Source organism: Prionailurus viverrinus, chromosome F2 (assembly GCF_022837055.1).
Source record: "Prionailurus viverrinus isolate Anna chromosome F2, UM_Priviv_1.0, whole genome shotgun sequence".
Lineage (NCBI taxonomy): Eukaryota > Metazoa > Chordata > Mammalia > Carnivora > Felidae > Prionailurus > Prionailurus viverrinus.
In genome coordinates, this window is record NC_062578.1 from 19,242,442 (window position 1) to 19,264,771 (window position 22,330).

General features: G+C 36.5%; 1 protein-coding gene across 1 annotated transcript in view; it reads left to right on the forward strand.

The window, feature by feature from the left end:
- The window catches only part of CF2H8orf34 (chromosome F2 C8orf34 homolog), a 402,422-nt gene that overhangs the window by 355,483 nt on the left and 24,609 nt on the right, over window positions 1-22,330 (forward strand). Inside the window, 2 exon segments of the mRNA XM_047842390.1 lie at window positions 5,589-5,636; window positions 17,600-17,693. Of these exon segments, the coding sequence (XP_047698346.1) occupies window positions 5,589-5,636; window positions 17,600-17,693 (142 nt within the window).

Consider the following 22,330-nt stretch of genomic DNA (forward strand, 5'->3'; position numbering starts at 1 on the left):
ATCATAGTGTCAAAGGAGCACATAGAAATTTGAGTAGTGGGGCCAGGGTAGGAAGCAGGAAAACCAATAGGTGTGGGATCAGCAGTGATACAGGCATTTACAAAATAATAATATTGCACTTTACAGTGGAAATTTTCCATACTCTTACACATTCACCATCTCATAAGAAACACAACCATGTGGTTCTGTTGTCCATACTTTATGTATGAAGAAACTCTGCTTCAGAAGAAAAGTTGACTCTCCAGGATCTTAGGGCTGATAGTTTGCTGTTTTGGCACATTAAACCATTTTAGAGGAATAAATGACTACTACTTTCTGCAATGATCATAGTGAAACTATTAATTATTGATATGGGAAATCAGTCAACACATCAGAAAAGACACACATAAATAGTACAATGAATAGTTCAAGGTCAAATGGAGTTTTCTAAAAATCAATTGACCAATAACATGTGTCTCTATCTATTCTATAAGTCAACGTAATTAAATATCATTAACACTAGCATCCATATAGCCCCACCCTTTCATTCTGTCTCTTCTCCAATATCCACGGATAAAAGTTAGCACTCTCCCAAACAGGAAGCCTCTCATTATTAGCTTTACACTGCCCTCCTTTTTTGTTTTACGTGGGATTAAAGGAAAAAAAAACATTTTTTTTTTTGCAACAGCAAAAGTTACTTTTCAGAAAATAAGAAGGAACGCTAAAATGCCTTAAGTAATTTGAAATTTAACACTATTAGTGACAATTATTAATCGCATAATTGCTGCTGCCCTTTTTCATTCTTTTCAGGTGAGTCTCTAAGGCAAGGGCATTACCATAAAGGACTTATTTAGCTTAACATGAAAAAATTGGAAGAAACATGTAAATCGTTTTCATTTTAATTTAACCGTCAGTTATGTGCTTAGGGATTGAATGTTATTTGTCCTTTGTGAGGGTACAAATTTGGCTTCTGATCATGCCTTAGATTGCTGGTTCCTAGTACAAACATAAGCTGCTTCAGGGGAACTTGAAGGCAGAGTGAATCATAACATCTTATTTCAAAATGTCACTGTTTTTTAGCTCTTAGAAATGCTAAGGCAGTAAGGATAAATGTGTTATTTTCAGAAAAGAGAGGTGTCTGTACTTCTGCATTATTGCAACATTTATTCCCAAGATCGTGGATAAGTTTTCAGAAAAATTTTAACTTAATATGAAAAGACATTGAGGCCAATTAGAAACAGCACTTGTTAATATGCATGGTCTGCAAACAAGTGTAACCATTTATTGACAACATCGATGATTTGAAAGACTTTTGAGCTTTCCAAAAGTTCTGAGTTACAAACTACTGCACCCAGCTTTTTACTAATTGAAAATAGATCACTGCCTATCCTCTTGGACATCAGTGGTAATTGCTGCCTATAGAGTTTGCTAGAGTTTGGAAAGCTGAACTTCAATTTCTATAACATCTGCCACAAAGTTGGCAATGCTGTATAATAATGCAGTTAGAAAACACAACATATAACCATCATGTCAACAGCTATATTACAGGAAATTATAGTATAGAATTAGGAAATGATGCATGATGTTAATGTCTCTATATCTAAAAATACAGTACACATTTATGTGCATAGTATAATTGGTGCTCTTCATTGAAATATTTGTGGTTTCATATATTTGCTATATTGTGTCTGGGGTCTTGCACAAAATTTTCCTTCTGCTTCGTATGAGCTCTTCTCGTTATTCAGCCCCTTCATCTGGCTAATTAAGTCTTTAAGACTAAGATTAAAAATAATTTCCTCAAGTTTTAATTCCTCTACTTTGTCTTTTCGATCACATGTATACAGTGGCTCTAACAGCTTCTAGCACATGAGAGTTGTCAATACATGCTTGTTGAATAAATGGAACACTAGGAGCCCTTTCCCCGTATTTTTTTTACTGTAGCACCGTGGGCTTGCCGATGTCGAGTAACATTTGTTTTATATTCTCATAACTGTTTTCTCAAGGTAAACTTTTTACAGTAGGATTTGTTCTTACTACAGTAGTTCTTTTATGTTAGGGACTGTTCACCTCTTTGTCCCCACACCTGTCCCCACACAGTATGTGGCATGCGATAAGGGCTTAATAAATACTTGTGGAATAAATAATGGGTGAAGTTTTATTAGTCCCTTAGGTTCAGATATGCCTTGGCCATTCCTATCAAGCTCGCATTCTTCTATGCGTTCTTCTTAAGAGGGTGCTGTCTATGTTAGGATTATTGTTTAATTTCAGTGGGAAGGTGGGAAGAAAGAGCATTCTGGTGGAAGTAGGGGTCTCATGAAACTTTCTTTGGAAGAAATTCATACCAGAGGCCTTAGACGTAAAAGATTTGTGAATAAGTATATTCTATGTAAAAATACAAGTCTATATGCATTTTACATAAGGATTTGTAAGAGATGAATAGCAAATACTGATTTAAATAAGACAAGCATGGAGTGCCTGGGTGGCTCAGTCGGATGACCGTCTGACTCTTGATTTTGGGTCAGGTCATGGTCTCACATTTTGTGAGTTCAAGCCCCACATCGGGCTCTGTGCTGACAGCTCCTCCTCCCCACCCCCCCCCCCCACCCCCAACCCGTTTGCATGCACGCTCTCTCTCTCTCTCAAAATAAATAAACACTTAAATAAGAGAAGCCTGGTATAGTGAGAGATGGTATTGAATTCAGGAGAGTGTGGGCCTAGTCCTAGCTCTGTCTCTAGTATATTCCCTCTCACCGAGAATATTTCCTTAGCTGGAAAACAACTAAAGGAGCAACAAGAGCCTTCATCTCTAATAGTCATAATCCCATGCCAAATGGTAAACTGTAATCATGTCAGTCTTTATTTTCTCTTTCTCTGAGTTTATAACATATTTTATAATTCACATTTAAAACATTTTTCATCTCAAGTGTGGTTATATTAAGATTCATGATAAGTGAAACCACATTTCAGGAAATACATTTTCTTTCTTCTCTTCCCTTCCCTTCCCTTTTCTTTTCTTTTCTTTTCTTTTCTTTTCTTTTCTTTCCGTCTGGCATAGTTTTCACGTATTCTGCTCTTTCCCTCCTCCGCACCCCGCTGTGTGCCTTGTATCCCTTTTCTTCTCTTTCAAGCGATTTTGCATTTGGGTAATTTTTATTTACTTCCGGGTGATTATCAAAATATTATATTGTTAGAGAGACTTGATATTTAAAATGCCAGTTCTTTTAAATTTAGAAAAGGATGACGGAAGTTGACAGCTTTCTGCTTTTAAAAGGGATTTTATTTCATTAGCGCCCCCAGCGGGGGGAAGGAGGAAAGGTCAGCATTTCAACAGTCCCAGGTTAGAAATGGGGAACCCGAGACTGACATACTGAATCAAGCCTCTTGATTGGTGCCATCTATTCTGACCCTAAGATCAGAGATCCTGACATTTTGTTCTTTGTTTTGTGCATTCGGCCCTATGCCAAATTTGTAATGCTCTATGCAGTGTTTGTTTCCTCTGTATTTTCCTCCGGTGGTCTTTTTACTTCATGCTCCTCATTCATCAGTGCCACCAATGTCAGTGATTTATGAACGGTAGCTACAGCCAAACTCCAGTCTGTGTGGCCTTTGAAACGAATGATGTTGTGTGGGTTTCTCCTCTTCTATGGTATAGGTATTGAAAAGGACCTGACACTGTGGGAAGAAGCAAGCCTGTTCAAGAAAGCCCTGTAGCCTACACAGTGCTTTGGTTACATCTGACCATCAAGAAAACCCTCAGTCATTAGCAGGTCTTAGCATAAGACTGCCAAGTGTCCAGATGAATTGGGAAAACCATTGCAGTCTAGCTCCAAGGAAACAAATAGCCTCTTCAGCGAGTGCCCGGGGGCGGCCCTGGAGCGCCTCACTGTTAGCCCTCAGATGTTCAGAGGCCGGCCAGGCAGGTCTCCAACGCTGGCCCCTCCAGAAAGCAGATCTTTACCAACTGCAGTTTGCCTCGCTATCTTCTTACCCCCGGCAACCCAGGTGACGGGGAAGGGATTACTAGTACACAAAGGACTAGTTCTGTCACAAGGAAGAGCCAAATTGGAAGATCCCGCTGTATTCCCTCTCCACGAATTATCCAAATAAAGGGAGATAGTATAGCAAATCCAACTAGAAAAAGCAGTTTATCTGAAGAAAATTTCCAGCCTCCTCCATATGCTTTGAGTTAAATTCCTCACAGTTTGGGGGTTTTATATGGATTTGATTTTTCCTAATAGTTTATATTTTAGCTTAAGTAAATATAACTGTCCTATCTCTTTGGCTGTCATATCCGTTGAAAATCCCACAAGCTTGGAAGCATTTGGAAACAGTTAAATTACAGCATACTAATTTTTCACTAGTGGAAACCATGATTTGGGGGGGAAAATATTATACATCTGTGATTTCTAAGCGCTTAAGGAAACCAATACTTTATTTCTAGCTTAACTTTTGTTTTGAAATGAGCATTTTTTTTTAACTCGCTCTAGCTTAATTTTTGTTTTGAAATGAGCATTCTTTTTTTTTTTTTTTTAACTCGGTCAAAGTGCTTTGGAGTATACATCACAAGTTTTAAAAAATAAGGTACATTTAATGTTTTATGTTTTAAACTTTTCATTTCAGTGAGGGAAAGGAATGTCAGAGTTGAATCTGGTCCCAGCAGGGCTTTGCCCATACCTAGCCACTTGAACTTAAGCATTTCCTTGAGCCCCTCAGGCTTTAGTTTCTTTATTCATCAGATTCGCAGAGGATGTCTTGCCCTCCGGTTGTAGTGGAAAACCAATTAAATGAGATAATATATGGAGAATCTTTGAAGTGTTAAAAAGAATGTCCTCCAAAAGTTAGGAACAAATGTAAGCTTTATTCACACGTATTTAGTTATCCTTTAAACACACATGTTCTCCTAGAATTTATCATTTCATGATATCTCAGGATTTATTTCCAAATGTCTCTGGCCATGTAGTATAAAAAATATAACTTATCCAAACTAATGAGTTGTTTGACAATTTTGACCACCAATGTTTAGATGGATTTGGGATGTATGTTTAATTTGATGTTAAATTTCTATGATTTAAATCTCAGTGATTACGAGTGCCTGATAAAGGTCTCGTGAAAAGCACAAATAATGGAAAATTTACTAATAATGTACAAGCAAGGTGAGAAAGAAAGGCTGCATATAAACACTGGGAAAAGACAGGTTAATGAGCTATACTCTCTCCATAAAATATTTTGAAGTCCATGTGTTAGATCTTCATACAGATTTATAGAATACAGAATTGGTGACCTTTTTCTTAAACTAACATATTTATAAAATTAATAACAAAATTTTACGGATCTCATTTAGCATTCTGTCCTAAGTTTTAGTTAGCTATTCCAGGTGGTTATTCATTTATGTGACTTAAAATCCACTTAAAAGAAATATTGTTGCCTTGAAAAAATGATCTCCTTCCAAGGAGAAAGTCACCAGACTGACAACCCCAATCAGCATGGTGGGAGCATAGTAAGGATTTGGTGTTATTCCCAGGTTTCAATACTCTTCATGATTCATCTTCTATCGTTCTTTCTTTCTCCTTCCCCTGACTTTTTCAACTTCTATTCCTCTTTGCCTCTAGGGAGAAGCCTCCAGTGGAGGACAGTCACTGAAAAACTACCTGGAAGAAGTGAGTTTTAAGTTAGCCTTGTAACATAGTCTGAAATCAGTCTATCATATAGGACGAATTTCGCTTGGGTTTTCTCGATCTGCTCTACAGTTTCCAGTCTGGGGTATACCCAGTCACACTGGTCATGCCCAACAAAACAGGATGATAAATAATATTTCATCAAAATGTTGTTTTTTTCCTTGTTGATAGAGGGATACCTTATAATAATTTAGTCATCCTGAAAATGATGTGTACAACTGCACAGGCCTAGGGCTATCATATATTTTCACTCACAAACATTTGTTGATATCCTAAAAAATGAGAAACACGTGCACAAAATAATAAGACATGATCATTGCTCTTATGAAAAGAACAATCTGTACCAAATTGGTGTTCATTCCTGTGATAAATGTTCATCAAGGACATTACTTGTACAAGCCATTAAGCAAAGTGCTGTCTTGACAAATAAGATATATGGTAGATTTTTGTTGGAAAACCATTTAGATGTCTGGATTTAGTTTGGAGATATCCAAGCATGCTCTGTGTCACAGGACATGTCTTTGGACTGTCTACAAATGGTATTTGGGAACTTGCTGATAAACCCGGGGATAGAATCCACAAGACTTGATCTGAAGCCAAACCACAGTGGTCACTAAATTAGATATCTGAATCTGTTGTAGGTGAAGGGGACTGGGAAATAATCTGGTGATGATGTCAAAGAAGTACCAAATATTTGGTTTGAATATTCTCCTCAGAAAGATAGAATATCTTTATCTCTAAATATTTTATTCTTGCGCGCATGCATCCATTTAAGATCCAGTTTGAGTGGCCTACTGAATGTGCCACTCAAAACTTCCTCAGAACAGTGTACCCATACTTAAACTCACACTTGCTTCCAAATACCACTCGGAGAGGAAAATGAGAGTATATAGCACCCCTTTAAGTCCCTAACATCTCTGGTTTACAAGCTTGGAGCTGATTGAAGTTTTGCCAAAGGCACCTGGAGAAGAGATAACGAAAGGAGAAGACCAGGTTGGTTGTCTGGGTTCAGGTTAGAAAAATCAAAATATATGCTGCAAAAAATCGGAGAGTTAGAGTACCAACTTTAAATTTCAGTTTAATGAATTTGATGCAGAGATTGACTAGAATACATTAAAACCATTAATATTGCCGAAGAGAGGCAGACACTGTTTTCGGTGTGTACCCAAGTAGAATTTCTCTTTAGGATTCTGTGGTTGCTAAAGCTCTTGGCTCAGCATTCCCTACTTGGTGGTGGCCTACTTGGTGGGCCTGGGATGGTGGGCCACCTCTACAAGAGGGGTGCCTGATACCCTTTGTAATGTGTCCTGCACCAGTCTAGCGCTGTTGGAGGAAGAAGAAAATTGAGGTGCCAGTACAGGAAATGGGCCTCATACAAGATGATGGAACTTTAATTTGTGCAGTTCTCATCCGAGAAAAAGATCCTTATGTGCAATCTAAGCATACATGTTCTACACGATTATAAATGCTTAATGTGATAACAAGGTTGAGGATTTGTGCCATTTTGTTGGAGGTTCTGGCAGGGCATTGCTTCTCGGTGTGGTCCTCTGACTAGCAACACAGACAACACCTGGGGGCTTGTAAGATATGCAAAATCACACCAGATCCAAAGAATCAAAATATGTATTCTAACAAGATCCTCATGTGATTTGAAGCACCCTAGAGTTTGAGAAACACTGCCCTAAAGTGTTCTTTCCATGTTATTTCTAGAGAGTAACTACATACATCATGCAAACCCTTCAATTTTGTATAATACGGGTAGGGAGGAAAATTTTATTAATACATTTATGAGTTTTGTTTATTCATTTACTCTCAAGAACAATATTTTTGGTTGACTAGGGCTATAAAATCTCCCCAGCTTATGAGATTCGTTACCGATTCTCAGTTTGAATTTATAAGTATGTGTATGCCCATAAGCATTTTTTAGGAGCTCAGTATCACATAGCTTTTTTGTGTTTTGTTTTTGTTTTGTTTTTTTGTTTGTTTTTATTTTTAGAGAGGGAGAGAGAGAGGGAGAGAGAAAGAGTGCAAGCAGAGGAGAGGGACAGAGGAAGAGAGAGAATCCCAAGCAGGCTACATGCTCAGCGCAGAATCCAATGTGGGGTTCAATCCTAAGACCCTGGGATCATCACCTGAGCTGAAATCAAGAGTTGGACATTCAACCAACTTGTCACCAGGTGCTCTGACATAGTGGTTTCATCTAATATTGTTTTATATTTAGATTTAAGCTCTTTTTTAAACCAACATGTGATCATTCTTTACAATAAAACTCTAAGTGTGATCTTTAAAAAAAATTTTTTTTAATCTTTCATTTATTTTTGAGAGAGAGACAGAGTGTGAGCAGGGGAGGAGCAGAGAGAGAGGGAGACATAGAATCTGAAGCAGGCTCTAGGCCCCGAACTGTCAGCACAGAGCGGGGCTGGAACTCACGAACCGTGAGATCGTGACCTGAGCCAAAGTCGGACGCTCAACCGACTGAGCCACCCAGGTGCCCCATCTAAGTATGATCTTAATTAGCGAGCTCTTAACTTATTACTAGTTTGTTTCTTTTTGCAGATATTAATTCATTTGGTCTCTAGGAAATATATACTCAAATTCTTCTCCATGGAGAGTATGTTGAGAATGTGAGCCATAAAATGATAATTTTTTTCTCTCACGTCTACTCTTTTTTCACGTTTGTTCTCTTTCTGCTTCTTAGTAGAGTCACAAACGATAAGGAACAATTTTTATAAATGTTAGAAGCATTGAACTTAAAACTGGGCTAGCAAACATTTGCTTTTATGTAGTATATACACTAAAACTTGAATAAACCACAGTGTTTACATTTTTAAATATATCTAACATTTCTTTTTAAAGTTTGGACAACTTTTTGCAGATCAAAGTCTGCTTTTTTTCAATTTAGTCTTATAATTAGACAAAATTATAACCACATGACACTAAGTCAATATTGTTTAGACCTAAATCGAACTAAAGGGACAATACGGTCTCTTCTACAAGCAAAATTAAAATGGAATTTCCATTCAACATTTTTTGTTGTTTAATATATTATTTTTCCAGAATAGGATTTGTATTTTTGAGCAAATATAAAATGAGATATTTTTAAATAGTCTACTTTTCCTAATCTTCAAAATCATTCTTATGGTCAAAATTTTTAAAGACATTATGTGTTGTTCACTTGTAAAACACTTGGTAACTCAGGTAGGAATAAGAATTTCAAGTCACAGAAATTTCAGTTTTGAAATAATACTAACAGTTATTCAAAAAATGTATAGAATTTGAAACACCTTATCAAAATCAACTGCTTCCAAAGCTTGATTGTCACACTTTTTACAGAAAAGCTAATGTGTTTAAAACATCACATTCCCCCTATGTGTTCACTCTTATGTGGATCCTGAGAAACTTAACAGGAACCCATGGGGGAGGGGAAGGAAAAAAAAAAAAAAAGAGGTTAGAGTGGGAGAGAGCCAAAGCGTAAGAGACTCTTAAAAACTGAGAACAAACTGAGGGTTGATGGGGGGGTGGGAGGGAGGGGAGGGTGGGCGATGGGTACTGAGGAGGGCACCTTTTGGGATGAGCACTGGGTGTTGTATGGAAACCAATTTGGCAATAAATTTCATATATTTAAATAAATAAATAAACAAACAAACAAACAAATAAATAAATAAAAATAAAACATCACATTTCCCATATGAATAATTGGAAAGTAGCATAGTGCACTCCTTACAAATCCCCTAATCATGAGAGATTTATTAATTTAAATGTATATGCTTCAGAAAAGTATTGTCAACCTAAATGGGTGAGAAGCTATAAAGAACTAAAGACTGAAGTTAATGATTTTTTGAAACTTTGTAAAGAGCAATTTAGAGCAGCTCCTCACGTCTGCAGGAAGCTAGCTGGTGAAGGCCGGAGGCAACACACACAGGAGTGTGAACTAACTCAAGGTGTCAAATGGCAGATTGGCAATTGCTAAGGGTGTCAGACAGGAAAAAAAGCATGTAGAGCAGGCAGGCCCTTTTCCAAATCTGTGGAGGTTGGTTTTGCCAGCTCTACGATCTGAACCGGAAAGGAGGCCGATTCTATGCAACACAGTATCTTAAAATCACTTCTCATGCCTATTTTGGCCCGTCTTGTTCTCTGAGTTGTACTATTGCGTGATGGCGACTGTCATGAAGTTCCAACTACACTTCTATGGAAAGTGCATGCCATTATCCTGTCATAGATAAGATACAATTTATTTTTTATCATGCACAGGGATTCACTTTTCAAAAACCAGTATTATTACTTGTGACATAGTTTCATTCACTTAAGAAAGGAGGAAACAATTTTTTTCAAGGAAACCCTATTTTGTCTTTGACATTCATTTAGAACTGATACATTTTGTTAAAGGATAACTTGTTTTTGTTTTTTATTTTTTAAAATTTTTTTCAATATATGAAATTTATTGCCAAATTGGTTTCCATACAACACCCAGTGCTCATCCCAGAGGTGCCCTCCTCAATACCCATCGCCCACCCTCCCCTCCCTCCCACCCCCCTTCAACCCTCAGTTTGTTCTCAGTTTTTAAGAGTCTCTTATACTTTGGCTCCCTCCCTCTCTAGCCTCTTTTTTTTTTCCTTCCCCCTCCTCCATGGGTTTCTGTCAAGTTTCTCAGGATCCACATAAGAGTGAAAACATATGGTATCTGTCTTTCTCTGTATGGCTTATTTCACTTAGCATCACACTCTCCAGTTCCATCCACGTTACTACAATGTTTTTTGTTTTTTTTTTTAAAGTCTTAATCCTGGTTTTCATACAGGTATAAAATGAACACATATCAAAGACTTACTCAACTCATTAATTAGTAAGGGGACCAGTAAAGTGTTATAACCAGTTCAAAGGATGGTTAAACCCTTAGATATACAGTCAAATAGGAAATGCTGAAGTTATAAAGAGATGGAAAAACTGGGAAAACTGACCAATATCTGTAGGGTACCAACCAATCACGTTCAAATGGGTACAATGTATGCGCTAGAATCATTTGCAGTACTGGCAATTTCTATAAACAATGTCTATGAAAAGTCCATGAAAGACTCAGAACCTCCACAGAATCAGGAACTAGAAGGACATGCTAGGAAAAAATGATTTATTTTCCATTGTCTGTACTCAGTAATCTCTCCTCCATTTCAAAACCTTACAATTTTATCCCATAATTTCCTTGCAGAGAAATATCACCAAATGGCATGAATTAGGACATAAAATGGAGCGCGGTCCCAGTGCACAGTGTAGTATAGCAAGTTTGTCACATAAATTTATTTTAGCACCTTGCATCTATTTTGTAATGTTTTCCACAATACACCGTATTTTTCTAACTTCATCATTGCTTTTTTCTGTTTTCTTTTCCCAAATTCTATGAGTTCAAACTTATAGCTTCCTAAACTTATTACTTCCCTCTTTTTAGGTTTTAATTGACCTTTTACAATTCCCAAAAGAAATGGGCTGTAAAAATATAATTTACTAAAAAATCATGGATCTCAGTCTGAGAATACAAGACATTTCATTAACAAATACGAAAAGAAAGGTACTTTCAAACTTTACTGCCATACCTTGGTGATATTGTGCGTTCAGGTCCAGACCACTACAGTAAAGCAAATATTGCAATAAAGCTGGTCAATGAATTTTTTGCTTCCACAATGCATATAAAAATTTTGTTTACACTATATTGTCTATAAAATGTGCAATATGATTATATCTTTTAAAAGTATACACTTTAATTTAAAAACATTTTATTGCTCAAAAATGCTAACCATTACTTGAGCTTTCAGCAAGTCATAGTCACTGATCACAGATCTCCATAACAAATAAAATATTAATGAAAAAGTTTGAAATATTGAGAGAATTAGCAAAATGTGACAGACATAAAGTGAGCAAATGCTGTTGGGGAAACGGCACTGATAGACTTGTTGCACACAGGCTTACCACAAACCTTCCATTTGTGAAAAACACAGTATCTGGGAAGCACAATAAAATGAGGTATGCTTGTATTAATTTACGTATGTAAGTTATAAATGGAGAAATTTGTTTCAATGGAAGTGTAGAATTAATTCTGCGTCAGAGAGAGCAGTCTATTAAATGTACCTGAAGAGGAGGGCAATTTTGTTTCACTTTACATGCAACATGCTTCCGGGATTTTTATTTTATGTGGATCCTATGGTTATAGAAGTAAAAATGAAAGCGATTAATCCTTTTTGGAAGATAGAAGCTGATGTTTTGTGCATTGTTTTCATATTTATCCAAAGGAAGAGGGATATTCAGTTGTCTCAGGATTGGAGTATCCAATGGGGAAAGTTTAAGCAAAAGAGCATTTTTTTTTTCTCTAAACATACTGAACTTCCATGGCCACAGATGACATAAATCACTGATTGATTGCATTTAGAGAATCCAAAAATAGGCTATCCATGTGGAATAATACTACTGCTGAAGTTTATAAAGCACTTCCTCTGTTGGCAGATACAATGATATGCTGACATACGGCTGGCAGCCGGTTTCCATGTGATGCATATCACCATTCCTCAGCACTCCTAGTCCCTGGGTGTTTACATACTTACGGTGAAAGTGTTTTAGAAAAAGGATGAATGGCATTTCTTCTAAAAGCAACCCCAGAACTTGCTCTTGGGTGTATGAAACAGTTTGTACTATGGTTGAGACATAGTTTAATATTCCTCTAGAAAAATTGTTGAACAAGTTGGCACAGAACATATCAGCTCCTGTTTTCAGAAATGTTCAAGATTTCAGCTTCTTGTCCCCCTCAAAAAGTCTGATGGGTTTTAGTTTGAACATACATAGTATTTCCTGTTGACATGGATAAAGCAAACAGGTGCATTAATATTATTAAACCCTATTTTAGGGAAAACCAAAGTAAAACATTTAAATGATCTATTAATAGTAATGTTTGTACTATCTCTACGATTCCAAAAACTTACCATTTTAGAGTTCTTCCCAAACTACATGTTTTACTGAGCTAATGTTCCATTTTTACTTTATATAATTTACAATAAACAAAGGATAACTGAATGTTTATTATCTTTGCAGGAGTAAAGCCATTAAATCTGGAAACCAATCAGTAGGATTGCTTAATATTCTGAACTATTATGGGGAAAAGTAACACAATTGACTTATTAGCTATGTCTTTTCTTATGAAAGCAGGTTTTAGTATTTGGGACCAAAAGGTAAATAACCAAAATGCTTTTTTAACTAAAAATATTTTTTCATGGTCACTTTAAAATTTTATGTTTTAAATGAGTAAGATTTAGCCGTTTTGATTTTACCTTACAAAGCCAAAAGGGTACTTTTCATAGTTCTTTCTTAAACATCAGAGATTGTGTGTTCTATTTTTGGTAATTTGCAGGGATGTGAGTTCCCTCTCTATTACACAAAAATTTCTGAAATTATATTTCTGCTGTCCTGTATACTGTTATGGAGTTTTAAATCCAAGACTTTTTTTTTTTTTTGCATTTATGCTGTTTCTTAAGGTATGGCCCTGCAAAACCAGATCCAATAATTGAGAAAATTGAACAAAAAATAAGTTAAATTCCAAAAATAAACACTAATTTACACCTAAAGTGTATATTTCAGGATTAACTATCTTTATTTTTTTCTTTGCCAGCTTTCCTTACAGTAGTTCATCTAGTGCCTCTCACAATCTGCTGGCTATCTAAAGAATCTAGACCCAGCAATTTACCACTTGTGAAATAATAGAGGTCATCTTATCTAGTATTTTCATCTACTCCATTCCATCCAAAGAAGAGAAGTGACATGTTCTAAATTAACTATGGTAAAAGACTGTGACTCTCAACCCTGAGGCAAGGACTTTTCAGTGCAAAGCCCATCTCTTATATTATAGCAATATAAGTTTTGTTTTTATTTTTTCCAATTTTATTGAGAAGTAATTGACATACATCCCGTTTAAGTTTAAGGCATACCACATGATGGCTTGATTTATATATATTATGAAATGATGACCGCAATAGGTTGAGTTAACATCCATCATCTCATATAGATGCAATAAAAAGAAAAAAAATATTCTCCTTCTGATGACAACTCTTAGGACCTACTGTCTGGAATTTAAGTTTTAATCTGATTAACAGACTATTTTCAAGTTGTTGGTACTAAAAAAAAAAGTGCTTTTATTTTAAGATTGAAAATCACTTTAAAATGTTATTTTGCTTATTTTAATTTTTAAATAAACCTTTTTATTTTAGAGCAGTTTCAGGTTCACAGAATTGTTGACAAGGTAGTTCAGAGGGTTCCTATGTACCTCTCACCCAGTTTTAATTGTCATTAATACCTTATATTAATGTATTTGTCACAATTAAAACCAATACTGATACATTATTAGTAACTAAATCCATACTTTACTCAAATACCCTCAGTTTTTGTCAAATGTCTTTTTTCTATTCCAAGATCCCATCTAAGATATCATATTACATTTAGTAGTGGTATCTTTAGGCTTTTCTTGGTTGTGACAATTTCTCAGACTTTCCTTGTGTTTGATGATGGTAAGAGTTTTAAAGAGTACTGGTCATATATTTTGTTGATTGTTTCTCAGTTGAGATTTGTGTGATATTTTTCTCATGGTTACACTGAGATGATGTGTTTGAGAAGGAAAACCATAGAGGTCAAATTCCATTTCATCACCTCCTATCAAGGTTATATACATACTATGAATTATTGCTATTGATATTCACCTTAATCACTTGTCTTTAGATAGTGTTGGTTAGGTTTCTCCACTGTAAAGTTAGTCTTTTGGCCCTCCTTCCCATATTGCGCTCTGGTAGAAAGTCACTACCCATAGCATGCGCTTACAGATTAGGAAGTTATTCTCCACCTCCTTAAGAGCAGAGTATCCATATAGATTATTTGAAATCCTTTTGCATGGCATATTTATCTATTCTTACCTATTAATTTATTTAGTCAAACATTTATTTTTGTCAGAATGGATTCACAGATATTTATTTTATATTGCATAATAACCCAATGCTATCTTATTTATTTTGTGGTATAAGTTGTCCTAGCTTCTGCCATTAATAGATTTTTCACTTGGCTCCTTTATCCCTTTGATATATTCCCATTATTGTGTGTGTGTGTGTGTGTGTGTGTGTGTGCGCGTGCGTACATGTGTGAACACTTTCTTGCTTTCTGGCACCACAAGATGCTTCAGGCTTATCTTGTATCTTTCCTGCCTCAGTCCTAGAATCAGTCATTTCTTCAAGAATTCTGGTTCTTTCATTAGAGAATGGTATTAGGAACCAAGATATGGGTGGTAGCTGTGTTCTTTGCTATTGGGATGTCATCGCTTCTAAGCCCTCTCAGCTGCCAGAGTAGGGAGATATATGTGTCTGTAGTAACCCATGTATATATCAATATTCATAAATATTTCGATATTTGGCCTTCTGTATATGTAGTGAGCTCAACATGAGTTTATGCTGACGTCTCCAACTCTAATAATACATTATACATGGATCAGTCTAGCCTTGCTTTCTATAAACTCCCACTTCAACAGTGAGAAATTTGGCTCCCTGCATCTGTTATCCATTTGCTTCATTGTCCAATTCCAGAATATATGTAGCTTCAGATTTGTTAACCTATATGTACATGGAAAACAACTTTATCAGTTAGTATACAGTATTTGTGAACAGTTCTTTTTGGTTTTGGTTTTATAGACTCCATTCATTTTCAAAGTTATTTAGGTTAGCACCTTATTCCATCACCCCCTTCAGTTACATTTCATACATCTGTAATGCATCTAGATGCTTTATTAGTGTTTTGCTTTCCATCTTGGGATCTTCCAACCTCCTAATTGATTTTTTGTAGCCGTGCACTGAAGAAAGTTCTCAGACAGACTAAGCGGGCGTGCAAGGTGCCTCTGCCAGCGAAATAACAGCAGCAGCAAACTGTACATAGTCTTTATTTCATGTTTGCCAGGTATAAACATCAAAGAGTGTCAATGCATGGGAGGAAAACACAAAGAGCCTCCAGACATAGACCAAGTACACATCTGGTGTTTATGGGAAAGCATGTAGGGAAGATGTGCAGTTTCAATGACAGCTAGGCAATTACAATGGTCTGGTCTCTGACTGGCTCCTGGGAGATCATGGGGCTCTGTTCTCATAGTGCTATTGCATTCGACAGCCTTGAGACCAGAACATTGCTGATGTTTCAACAATTACCCATTCCCTCTCCCAGGGCTTGCAAAACACTCTGTAGAAATAAGTCCACAATATTTTTTTTTCATTTGTATACCCTAAGTTTTACTCTATTGTGTGAAGTTCTATAGGTTTTGACAAATGCTAGTGTCTTGTATTTATCATTATAATATCAGAATAGTTTCACTTCTTTAAAATATCTCCTCTGATTCACCTATTCAAACCCCTGCCCCCCTCCCAAACTCTAGAAAAATTGTGACTTTTTGAAACTCTAGATTGGGACTCAACATCTCTAGAGTTAACTGCCATAATCAAGGGAGGGCAGATATGATGTTTCTTTCACACAGGAGTTGTTGTAAGCAAAGTGGAAATTTAATATATAGCAATATCCACTTTCAGGAGTTGTGGGCCCTTATTTTTATCTTAATAGTATTTGTCTGAACAAAATAAACAAAATACCTCAAGTTACAGAAAAACATTACTAAAAGAGGGGAGAGATGATGGATGAATTTGAGTCATCAAGAGAGTAAATCAACAGGTCATATTGATTTTGTCTTAAAATTTCAAAATATGTTTGAAAAGATTTTCTTAATTCATGGCTCAATAAATTTGAAACTGAAAGGTGACCAAAGTTATCCATGTCCTTAGGGACCTTCCAGATTATTTTTGAGGGAGGGGGATATGAAAGGACAATTACTATGCAGTAATTATTATGTTGGCACAATAGCCACACGGCAAAATACAGGAGTAGTTCTGTCTTCCCTGAGGAAGACTTTCAGTAGAGAGGACATCTGAGCCCTGGGAGAAGTGTCAATGTCTGAAACAGATAAATAAATGTAGTGTATTCTAGGCAGGAAGTGAAACCTCTTGGCATATCAGACAGTGACAAAATTGAGGAGCTACCTGTTAACTCTATCTGAAGTGCAAGGGTTAACTGAGGTGAGCTGGAGATGAAAGTGGTGGTACATCAGGGTGGACCAGGATGGATCATGAGGAGCTTTTGAGTTTAGATTTTATCCTGGGAATTGGGAAACCACTGTAGGACTATGGAAAGGTAACGAGTACCTCATATGACATCTTAAAAAGCCCACTCTGGCAGGAAACTGGTAGGGAGAATTAGGAAGGGTATGAAACTTGACCCTAGAAAACTCATAGATGGTGATTACTGCAGTCAGGATGGGAGATGATGAGGGTCTTGTTGAGGGCAATGAAAGAAAGCATAGAGCAAGAAGGAATTATGGAAAATATAGTGACAAAAATAAGGAAGTAAGAAGAGGAAGAAGACAGTGAAATAAGTAGCACTGAAAGGTAAAGTTGAGAATGTTCTCTAAATCCTACTAATCTTTATTCTCATTAAAAGGAGTTTGAAACTTTGATGGCAAACAGGCACATTTTGTGCAATTTTATATTGAATATTTCATTGTTATATTCCTAGGCATGATTGCCAAGATCTCCATAAAAATATTAATTCAGGAAGGAACAGAGTCTAGATATTTCTTCTTATTAAGACATTAAATCTTATTAAAAGGGGAATATAAAAAAAATTAGTTCAGAGTTAATGGCATGTCTTTGACATGAAAATGAATTTAAACTTAGGACTCTTCTCTGTTGTGAGGAAATTCTTCTCTCTCTCTCTCTCTTTCTCTCTCTCTCTCTCTTTTTCTTTTTTTGGACATATAATTCATAAGACTAAAATGTTCACCCATGTTGGTATTCATGATATGCATCTAGAGTTTAATCCAGAATGAAATTTGTCTTTGGCAGGACGAATCTTTAAAGCAATTGCAAGTAGTTCATCAGCCGTGGATCTTGCCAAGTGACACAGAAAGTGAAGGAGTAGAAGCAGAACAAGATAAACGTGAGTAGACGTGGCTGTTTACTGACAAATTGTCTTCAGCTAAAGGAAATCCACAAGGCAGGCATTTCCTGTTCATAACATTACACGTCTGCAAAAAATGCAGGCTTGTTTAGGGAGACCATGTAAAGATGAGCTCTACTTCAGGTTAAATGTTGATTCTGTGATGTTTTCATTGTGGTGCAGAGTCCTACAAGCTGACCCTGCAAGGAAGAGTATGTAACACCTCAAAGGAAGTGAACTGTTTTTCCTGAAGACCAACACAGAATGTCTGTTTTGCAATGTCAATCTTCTATGAATATTGTGGAATTATAGCAGTGATAACTTGTGATTATCAAACAATTTTGAAGTGTGTTGGGATCATCTCATCATTATTATATGTGAGATTATCGTTATTGGTTAAATGAATAAGTGCATGGACAGAGAAACCATTGCTAAGTTTGCAAAACAAATAATAGTATCACAATATTTAAAGCATATAGAATATATAACTCTTGATTTAAATCACTAGGTTATAATCATAACAAAAAATGGATTACTACACTTTGGCATGACTCAGTGTGTGCTTTCCAGGGGTTTACTGACATTGTCAGATATATGGGCTCAGCAATCCAGATGAGAGGTTGGAGTCTGGACTATATGGAAATAACATCACTTAAAAAATAATAACATATCCAAAGTTACTTTTTTAAATCAACGATAGCCTGCAGGGTGGAATAAAAATTGTAATTGATAACGTAGCTCTCATGATAATTGGTATGAAGTGATTCATTAACAATTCCCCTATGCCATAGCTACCAGAAAGACCAATATGTTACATGGCTAACATTACAATCCTGTACCCAGGGGGATCTAGCAAATTACTCTTCTGGGTTAAAAGGCCTTAAAAAAAATTCTTATCCCACTTCTGTAGCTGTAAGCTTATGTGGCCAGAGGAAACACATCCAGGAGAGGGATTAAGAGCAGAGTGCTCAGGTGAGAACAGGCATACAGAAGTGTCACTCAGCTGGCACGTTCAGAAACACAGTGAATAACACAGTGACATTTTACAGATTCTATTGGAATCTGTACACCTACTTCAGACAAACAACTGATGAGACTCAGAAAGTGGGCTGTACTTGAACCTAATATAAAAATAAAGAGACTATTTTAAAGATCGTCAATGCAACGGATCCTAAGTGAAATGATCTAGGATAAAAGCAGCATGAGATGCAAAGAGGAGAATACACCCATGTAGGAAAGCATTAACAGTGGCCCCAAACTTTTATGCAAACAAATGCAAACCCAGTTATACTCCCTGTCTACTCTCCACTCACTCAAATGTACATAGACTCTCATTCTACACTTTGGATCACTTTGGTGATCATTTTCACCATTATCTTCTTGAGGCCTTAATAAGTTTTGTGCTTAAAAAAAAGGCCTTCATGGTAATGTGTGTTGTATAAAGACAGTATATATAATTTTGCTCTGACTGTTGTTAGAGTCAATACACAGGTGCCTGAAGTGAGGAAGTCAAGGTGAACAACATCCTTGCAGGATCACAGTGTGTTAATTTTATGAGCGGGCGATAGCTTACAATGAGCTGAAACCTAAAAGAACACAGCTGATCAAAAGAGTCTATTTAATCCATGTGCAAATTTAGACTTATTTTTTGTCCTTAAATCCATGTATCTCCAATCAATATTAAGTCTAAAAAATAGCTTAATAATGCAAAGGAGATAAAAATCCCCCAAATTGTCTTTAACTCTTGTCATCTAATCATATTGACTTTCTGCATATAGTTTCACATGATTTTGGTAAGTTGCAATAATTTCCTCTTCCACTTGGATGCGAAGTCTTTGAGAGAAGGAATCTATTTTCTTTACCACATTGAGGTACATAATAAGAACTCAATAACTATCAGAAGGATGAATGAATGAGTGAATATATTTCTTTGATACTTTCTAATTCATTTATCAAGACAGTTGGAAATTTTAACAAATAAAATAAATAATAATTGTGACTGAATACTTGCAATAAACATTATTTATAGCTTTTTAAATTTTAATATTGGATTTATAGTTTAGCCATGGCTTTTGCCATATGGTCTATCAATCACTCTTAAAAAAGCCATTCCTGAACTCTCCTAACCATAGACCTAGCACCAAAAATATTTGATTTCAGCAATGTTGTACTTGGAGGTGACCCTTGACAATGGTAAATTGTTTGAAATAAAATCAGGGTTTAAAAGTAATTAGGTAGTAATAAGAGCCATCTGGAAGTGGAATGCTAGCTAGCATTGTAGCCAAGCTCCGAGCACAGAGATGCAAATACTTTTCAAGAGCAGCATCTAACATTCAGGTGCGGGGACAAGTGTGAGATGAAGCGACAAGTGTGAGATGAAGCCACTGAGGCACTAGCATCTCCACTGGTACTTGTACTCAACGCGTTTGGTTTGTGAAAGAGCTGGCAAGGTAATGTATCTACCTCTTGATTTCCTCAGTGAAAGAGAATTAATGACATAAATACATATGAACCCAATATCTGATTTAGAGTCTAGAGGCTCGTATACTAGAAATTTATGAGTGAGGAAAAGGACAAGATTCATCATTCCAAAAGTAACACCTGTTTCTTGACTCAGCTTTCTATAAATTATACCTAGGTAATTTTATAGCATTTTCTCATTTCTCCTGAGACAAAATTATCATGGCAGAAAGTTTCCAAATAATGTCAGGATCTTTGTAGCAGTGCATATTTCCTATTGCATCATTTAAAAATAAGACAGCTCAAATAAGTTTTATAAAAGAACACCTTTTAGGAAAAGATGTCTTGAATAATTAAATGGGAAGCTTTAAAAACTTCTATTGTAAATAAGATAAACAGAAACCTTAATTAGATTTTTTTATTCTGCTTTTTTTTAAGGTATAAATCACAATTTAAAAAACCTCATGTTAGAAGTCTGTTTTTAATCTCTCAGATTATAGGGTGAAGTCACTAAATAACTCATGTCACAGGGGCTCCTGGGTGGCTCAGTCGGTTGAGCGTCTGACTTTGGCTCAGGTCATGATCTTGTGGTTCATGAGTTGAAGCCCCGCGTCAGGCTCTGTGCTGACAGCTCGGAGCCTGGAGCCTGCTTCAGATTCTGTGTCTCCCTCTCTCTCCCTGCCCCTCCCTGGCTCGTGCTTTCTCTCTCTCTCTCTCTCTCTCTCTCAAAAATAAACATTAAAAAAAAATTTAATAACTCATGTCACAGATATTTGAATCTACTGGGATACTGTTTGGTGTTCATATTACTGGGCTTCACTTCAGACATACTGAATCAGAATCTCTGCATGGGACCCTGAATTCTGAATTTTTTTTTAAACATTTTTTTTTCAACGTTTATTTATTTTTGGGACAGAGAGAGACAGAGCATGAACGGGGGAGGGGCAGAGAGAGAGAGGGAGACACAGAATCGGAAACAGGCTCCAGGCTCTGAGCCATCATCCCAGAGCCTGACGCGGGGCTCGAACTCACGGACCGCGAGATGGTGACCTGGCTGAAGTCGGACGCTTAACCGACTGCGCCACCCAGGCGCCCCTGAATTCTGCATTTTTAATAAACCCCTCAGGCAGACCTTGATTATTCTAAAGATTGGGAACTACTGGATGAAAAGTCCAATGAATCAGAGGGTTGTGAATTGTTTCCATAGTGTTGTTAGATTTTAGACCTTGTGTCTCTAGGCTACTTTTCCCATCTGTAAGTTAAGTTTGGATGTAAAATGTGAGAATGGAGAAAGAAGGCTGAAATTTGATGGAACAAATGTGGAGTGAAATTGAGGTACAGGCCATCCAGTCGGTAGATTCATTATCTACATGGACATAAAGTCATAAAATAGCTATCGCCAACACAGCCAGTACCTTCTAATTATGCTGTGAACTTTTAAAACCTGAAAAACTAAGGTAAAACAAACACACAAGCTAAGAAAAAGAAACAAACAAACAAATGAAATAGTAGAGATGTCCAAAATAAAGAAATGAGAGTCAGAGTTAGAGGTGCTAATGCAAGTGTGACTTGTTGAGACCTAAGATATGGATTCAGGTTTTAGACCCTGGAGTCTGAGGTCTTAATAGCTGTAACAACTGGTGATTTGGCACTGGGTCTGCCTAAGGCAGGGAAGCTGGTATGAGGGGCCTGTATAAATAAAGCCTGACACCTGGGGGAACTGCCACAGGTATGAAACAGAAACAAAATACCTGTACTCTCCAACTGTGCAAAACAGGAAGAAGTTGTCTATCTGTTCTAGGCTTTGGATGAAAAATGTAAATGTGTTCATCAGAAATCAAGATCTCAGGTCTGTACGTCAGTGGTTGGGTCCAAATTTAAATTATGTATAGTGTTAGGAACCCAAAGATATAATAAAAAATGGGCAGCATTATTAAAATTCATATCTTCTCATGTATAAATGCAAGAACTGGGGCATTTACAACTCTCAAAGTTTTAAACATGGACTCCTGCTTAAGATGAGCTCTCCAGCAAAATTGAAGATCCTTTGTATATGCTGTGTTGTTTCTCTCTGCTTTCAAGATTCTTCCATGGCCTTTCTCTTTTGATAGAGTGATATGTTAGTGTGGATATCTTTGACTTTATCTTACTGGAGTTTCTTGGATATGTAGATTAGT